The sequence below is a fragment of the Echinops telfairi genome, unplaced genomic scaffold (assembly GCF_000313985.2).
Source record: "Echinops telfairi isolate 266 unplaced genomic scaffold, ASM31398v2 ScPeMD7_7462;HRSCAF=8500, whole genome shotgun sequence".
Taxonomy (NCBI): domain Eukaryota; kingdom Metazoa; phylum Chordata; class Mammalia; order Afrosoricida; family Tenrecidae; genus Echinops; species Echinops telfairi.
The window spans coordinates 2,185,991-2,193,012 of record NW_022111362.1 but is presented as its reverse complement, the minus strand read 5'-3'; the positions used below and the strand labels follow the sequence as shown (position 1 = coordinate 2,193,012).

The 7,022-nt window shown below is 41.9% G+C and overlaps 1 protein-coding gene across 1 annotated transcript in view; it reads right to left on the bottom strand.

Moving 5' to 3' along the window:
• Window positions 1–1,594: 1,594 nt before the first annotated feature.
• Window positions 1,595–7,022, bottom strand: part of LOC101661258 (transmembrane protein 254) — an 18,517-nt gene continuing 13,089 nt past the window's right edge. The window contains exon 4 of the mRNA XM_004715302.2: window positions 1,595–3,826. Within this exon, the coding sequence (XP_004715359.2) occupies window positions 3,706–3,826 (121 nt within the window). The 3' untranslated portion in view covers window positions 1,595–3,705. The remainder of the gene's footprint in view (window positions 3,827–7,022) is intronic.

The following is a 7,022-nucleotide window of genomic DNA, read 5'->3' as shown; positions in this document are numbered from 1 at the left end:
CTTCCATGTGGGTTTGTGGGTTTATTTGTCTCCTTGCTAGATGGATGCTTGTTTAACTTCAAGCCTTTAAGACCCCAAACTCTTTATCTTTTGATAGCCGGGCACCATCCACTCTCTTCACCACATTTGCTTATGCACCCATTTTGTCTTCAGCGATTGTGTTAGGAAGGTGAGTATCAAAGAGTGCCAGGCTGATAACTTTAAGCCCTTTCCTCCAAAGAAAGTGAGATAGTTAAGGTCTATTGTGCCAACCTGGCCAATAAATATATGTGGGATTAATTGAAGGGCAGAGAGATAAATGGCTCGGTAAGCCTTGCATTTCTAGTTCTCAGATCTCTTTCTCTCTGAGGGTGGGACCAGGATGCAGCTGCCTTAACTAGTTCCCTGCTTTAGCTGGAAAGGCTAGCTTCCTGCAAGCCATACCTGAGAAGCCACATGAACCTACCCCAATGCAGCCCTGGGTGGTGGAGCAGCTGCGTGGAGACCCCTGCCAGCACTGAAATGCTTACACACTCACTGATTCGGCTTTCCTCCTGCAGTTGGCGTCATTGTGTGTATTTTGTGAGATCGAGAAGGGATTTGTAGATCGGTGTCAGACATATGGACTAATGTTGGACTTATGGGTTTGGACAGCACTGAGTTGGGAAGCTTTCTTAATCTACACTTACTCTTTATATAAAACTCTCTTATACATGAGTTTCTGTGGATTTGTTTCCCTAGTTTACCCAGACTAACACAGAAAGTATCCCAACACAACAAGCAATTATAACCAGGTCTGGCCTGCCAGACCTTTGACAAACCAAAAGTCATAACCTACAGTTGACCCAAGGACAAAATAACTTTGGTTAAGAAATAATAGTCTTGAAAAAAGACGTAACCAAATCAGACACTTGTAAACAAAAAGCCAAACTAATTCTTGACCAAGAATCATAACAGCTGATGCATATTCATGAGTAATCCCTGGAAATGTTACATATTCATAAGCTCCTCAATTTACTTCCTGTTATGCAAGTACAGTATAACACTGCAAATCCTCCTTTGGGGGGCTGAGGGAGGGAGAGAGCTTGCCTTGGCATCTCCTGTCTTGGATTGTGTGGTAGTTACATAATCTGGTGTCAATTTGGACTTGAGAGGATTAAGAGTGAAGGGGTGGTGTCTAGTCTGTTGTGCATCACAGATTCACTTCTGAATAGGCAGGCACACTGGACTTTAGATTCCCTTTGAGGCTAAGCCATGATAGGATTCATCTGACATTAAAAAAAACCACTTGCATACTAATAAGCTTCTAATTGTCTCATTTGCTGCAAACCCTGTATCAAAAGCTGAATGAGTGAAAATGAGAATGAAAACAAAATGTATGCTGAAAGGCGACATTTTTTAACGGCCCGGTGTGTGTGGATGATGGGATATGGCCGCTGTGCAACCATAAGGAGGAGCGCGTGCTCTATAACCAGAACATCCTGAATTTCCTTATCAGTGAAAAGTAAGCTGATATTTGATCTGTACATATAGTTCCATAGTTCTGAAATAGTCTATTTGGGAAAAGTAGAATCAAGTATATATCAAAACTTACAAATACAAAAACAACATTAAGTTAGAGATATAATCCACAACATTTTATTCAAGTTAATCCACTCATACAATAATCAGTTACCACTAATATTATTTCACTTACTATTTAATATTATTTAGTCATTATTCTCCTAGAAGAAGATAATAAGGATAAGTCTGGGTTGGATTCCCATATTTACCCCAATAGTCAAAAATATAACCTTACTGTATCAATATCTTAATCACAAAAGAAACTGAGGAAAAGAGAAAGTGCAGAAATTTATCTCCACTAGAAATAAATCATGACACTCATACTTTTTCAGGGTTGTATTTTTACGTGGGTCTTTTGGGGGACTGAGGTCTTAAAACTATTGCTTAATACAAATTATATACCTCACTCTACAACAGAATGGGAATGAGAAGCAGGGCCCTAATGACTCCTAGGGGTGACTATCATCGTGCTAGGGTACAAGTCTGTACATCATTCCCAGATCCCTGCAACCAGTCAGCCAGTAGTAAGCGGTGTCTCTAGATGAATGGAAGAGGAGATAGTTAGCTGGTAACTCCTGGGTTAGAGTCTCTGCAACAGGAATGTCTTTGTGTTTTGTAAGTCAGGGGAAGGGAGAGAGACTCATAATCTGGAAAAAGTCTGGAAAATAAGAAAGTATGAAAACAATTCACAGGTTTCCCACTAGAGGACCCCCCCAAAAATCAAGGACAGTTTAGAGGTTTTCTTTGACATGAGTGTACATGACTATGTTCTGCCATTTTCACGTGAAAGCTGAAATGATACTAAAAGAGGAAAATAGAATCACAGATTCCCTCCCTTGTTCAACAAACAGTGATAGGGAGTCTGTACGCATGGCAGGGAGTCCGAGGCTGAAGGGAAAATCAAACTAAGATGTGGCACTGACTTGAAAGAGCAACTTGGTAGTACTCACAAGACCTCAACACCGAGAACACACAGTCAGGGGCTTTGGGGTCCCCAGTCAGAGGGAAGGATCTGAGAAGGCATTCTCCGCCTTCTCCTTTTCTAACCATGTCCTCTGTGTAGGTAAGGGAAGGTAATTGCTCAGTCTGCCCTGCCCAGACAACCCATGTCTTCCTTCTTTCTCTGGTGTTTGAGAGTCAGAACTTGCTTCACAGGGGCCTGCTGAATGTCTGAAGAATGGATGTGTTGTAGGTTTGCTCCAGATGGGTTGGGTTAATACAGAATGGGGGAAAAGTTTTGAGAAAGGAGAGGTTACACGGTGGAGGTGATACTGGACAAAAGGCAAATCTAGTATTGGGGAGAACAGTAGGAAGTATAGAATAGCCAGAGGAGAGCTTTGCTTAAATAGTAAGGGGAGTGAGGAAGAACGCAAATTAATATAGCGTCACCTGACAATCAGGTTTAGGTATATCTGGTCTTTATTCTGGAGACTAGATGGAGCACCTGACTGCATGAGAGAAAGGGAGTAACATGTTTTAAGTTAAAAGAGATTGGTTTTGTTTCCCAATGATGTGCAGAAAACCCGGAAATAAGGAAGCTGCTGCCATAGTGTAGTGTTAACGAAGACCTTGGACAAGAGTGGCTGGAGTGGGAATGGCAAAGCTATCCTGAAGTGACAAAAGAACTTGTTCATTGAGCCCAGTAGTATATACAGTGGAAAGCATCCAAAGCAATTGCTAGGTTCTTAGCCTAACTGGTATAGAGAGCACCACCAAATGCAAGGACCTCCAGAAGATAGCTTATAGTCAAAGAAGTTAGTCTGTGGAATTGAAGAGCACATTCTTTCCCTGCTTTTCTCTTAAGTAACAAGTGGTCTACTCAGCTCAACCACAACATATGAGAGAACAATGAATAACTCAACTTACTGCCAGGGTTGATGCCAACTCAATGGTGATTGTAAAGGACAGAGTAGAATGGGCCCTGTGGGTTTCTGACACTATACTTTTTTATTTATTTGGAATGATGTTTTATGGCATAAGAAAGCCATATCTTTCTCTTAAATCAATAACTAAAAGGTCTTAAATAACTTTGAAGGAAGCAAACTTTCTAGAAAGTAAAGTGATAAAGCAAACATCATGATGTGTTACCCACATCACACACACCCTGCCTTAAAAAGGTAAGGTTGAACGTCAAAATGGAAAGAAAGCTCTTAGATGTCTTCTTTAAGTTTTCTTCTTGTGCTTTGGTCTGTACGCAATCAAGATGGAGAGAGAAGCTATTCCAAAGAGGAAAGTCTGAATGAACCAGAGTAGCCGAGCCCAGCCATTCGTGATGCCTTTATACCTAAAAAAAAAAAAAAAGAGGGGGGGGGATGACAAAGTAAAATTTAAACAACGGAATTTTAATCATGTGGTTAAGTAAGAATTATTGATTTTTTTAAGAAACATACTTCTTCCATCAACTTTCACTTGAGTTTATTTTATTGTTTTTCTATGGCTTCTAAACTTTAGAGGTTAGTTCGTGTATGTTTTATCTTTATTAGTTTTTAATAGATGTATTTAAAACAGTACATTCTTCAACCAACATCCAATCTTGCTACTGTCTAGGGCACCTGTTATTATAAAATTGTTTCTCATATGATTCTAACATACAGACATGATTAAGTAGAACTGGTACAACTTCAGAGAAAAATATTTGAATAGACTCGATCAGGAGTCGGCAACTATTTGAGATGGAAGAGCCAATCCAGTCCCTCACAACAAGTTATAAACAAATGAAATCAACATTATAATAATTTTATTTCCATTTTCAATTTTACTTCAGAGTCACACATACATGCTGAAAGAGCTTCAGACGGCTCTCGAGCCACAGATTATGGCCCCCAGGACTAGATGTGAACCCTAGTCTAGCCCAAGCAACGTTGTAACCTTGGGCAAGTCACTACATCTCTCTCAGAATCAGTTTCCTCATGTGAATAGTCACGATGTCACCAAGTTTTGAGATGATTTATAATATATACAAATTGCTTAGTATAACCTAGCACATAAAAATAATAAACTGTTTAATAGTTGAGGTAGTTAGTTTATTGTGCCAACCTGGCCAATAAACACATGTGGGATTAATTGAAGGGTGGAGAGATAAATGGCTCAGGCGAACCTCGCCTTTTTTGTCTCTTGCTCTTTGATTATCAGACCAATGTGCGGCTGCCTTGCTTGTTCTTTGCCTCAATTTGCAAGCTACACTACCTGTGGGACACCTAACCCGTGGACTGTGTCGCTGTAATTTGAGGTTCCTTCAAGACCTGCTTCTCCACACAATTGGAATTTACATCTCTTGAGCTAGGGATTGTCAGTCACTGTCATCTGGCTGACTGTTGGTGACCTGCCTTGCTGTTTTCTGCCTGTGCCCGGATAGCCTGAATTGCTCTACAGACTTGAAGGACTGCCAGTGTCTCACAACTGTCTCATGGGAGTGAGCTGCACTAAGCCGTTTGTACTGCTTTATAAATTAATTAACTGTTTCTTTCTTATGTTATATATCTATCTATCGGTATAAATATATATAAAATTATTAGCAATCTGGTTTTGTCTCTCTAGAGAACCCTGTCTAACACAATAGTTGTGATAGGTTTTTGTGTGCCAATATGGCACCTGCAAAAACAATGAGGGGTCTGGGTCATTTTAAGTCTGTCAGGATTGGTTGCTGTAATTTACCATTTACTTTAATCACAGGACATGGTAGCACTAAGAGTCGACCTATGGGATCTCCTGGATTTCAGACATATTCTTCTTTACCTCCATTATGTAGCACCAGTCCAATTTCTCCTTGGTAATTAGGATCAATCACACCACTCAGTACAGTGACACCCTTCCTGACCTATTGATCCAAAGGCATGAGAAGCCCAAAGTGGCCAGGGGGCATTCTCAGCTGCCAGTTCGGGGAATCTGTGCTGTGTTTCCAGGTGGGAGAGTTCCTTCCTTCGGGACCAGGACCTCCAGGCCTGAGGAGCACAGGGTAGCTGGGACAGGAAGCAAAAATGCTGCAAGTGGATCACTAGGAGTAATAGTGAGTAGTGCCACTCCATCTTTCACCCCTTGGTTCCTGGACCCATGAATTCTAGCTATTGGAGACACAGCACCAAACAGGTAGCCTGGCAATCGGGTTGCATGCAGCCTGATGATCTCCCTTAGAGGTGCAACCAAAATATGCAGGTCTCTGGAGACCAGCCTCTGCCTTCCCCTTCCTGCTTACTGGCCTCCCTAAGAACTGCTAGAATCCTGCCGTGTTTCCACTGACCTCGGATCCACACAACATTGTGGATCTACCAGCCTGTGGTCTTCCTGCATTCTGCACAATTGCACAGTCTGAAGGGGGATTTATGAACTAATATTGGACTTATAGATTTAAATTGGACTGGGCTGGGATGTTTTCTTGATATATAGTTACTTCTCAATACAAAGTTCTCTCTTAAAAATATATGAGTGTCACTGGATTTGTTTCTCTAGTCAACCTGGCCTAGCACAATAGTCTTTCTTATATGTGAAGCTGCTAACCACAAAGTCAGTGGTTCAAAACCACCAGCTCACTCTGCAAGAGAAAAGACAGAATTTTCAATTCCTGTGAAGAGTTACAGTCTGGAAAATGCACAAGGGCAATTCTACCTGTCTTACAGGGTCACTAAGAGTTGACGTTGCTTTTGGCAGTGAGTTTGGTTTAGTTTATAGTCTTTTAAACTTCCTAAAACAAAGTTCAAGAAAGCCAAAATATCACCTTGACTATATCCCCTCTAAGCTTAGCAAGACCATCTCAAGAATAGATTTGACACATTGAAAACTGACGAGCAGAGACCAGCTAATTTGGGGGATGACATCAAGGATATGATATAAGAAGAATAAAGTATCATTAAGAAGAAAAGATCAAAATGATTGTCAGCGGTCCCATTACCAACTAAGTGTACAGCACCACCCTCCCCCCAAGAAGAATTCACTTCAGAGGACAGCACTGAAGCTACAGCTCAAGATGAGGGGAAGAGGGACTGGTCTGGTCAGAGCACACAGGCGCCAACGAGGGGGGACAGGGATAAAAAAAGAGTGAAGCACATCCTGGCTCACTGAGCCCTGAGGACAATGTTCCTGCTCAGAACAGTAATGCACAGAGATGACCACAGGGCCGGCCCCACCATGGGACACAGCATTCCTCATTGACCCATAGCACCATTGGGGACAACACTAGAGACACACGGCGGGAATTGTGCCCGCCATGAGCTCACCACGCCGAAGCCAGTCTCTGGGGACATTCAGCAGAGCAGCGGGGGGAGCAGAGTAATGAAGGGATAGAGGCAGTGCCAGGGCATGGCACCCCATCAGACTTGACTGGGAAGCACCCATGAAGGAAAACAAACAGACCCTGAACTATTTCTACGTTTATGTGTGTATGCGTGTGTGTTGTTGTTGTAGCTATTGTTTTACTTTCTGTTGTTGCTTCGTTGTACTCAGTCTTGTGATGGTACATAGCATGTCTACCTGGAAGGGATAGGCAG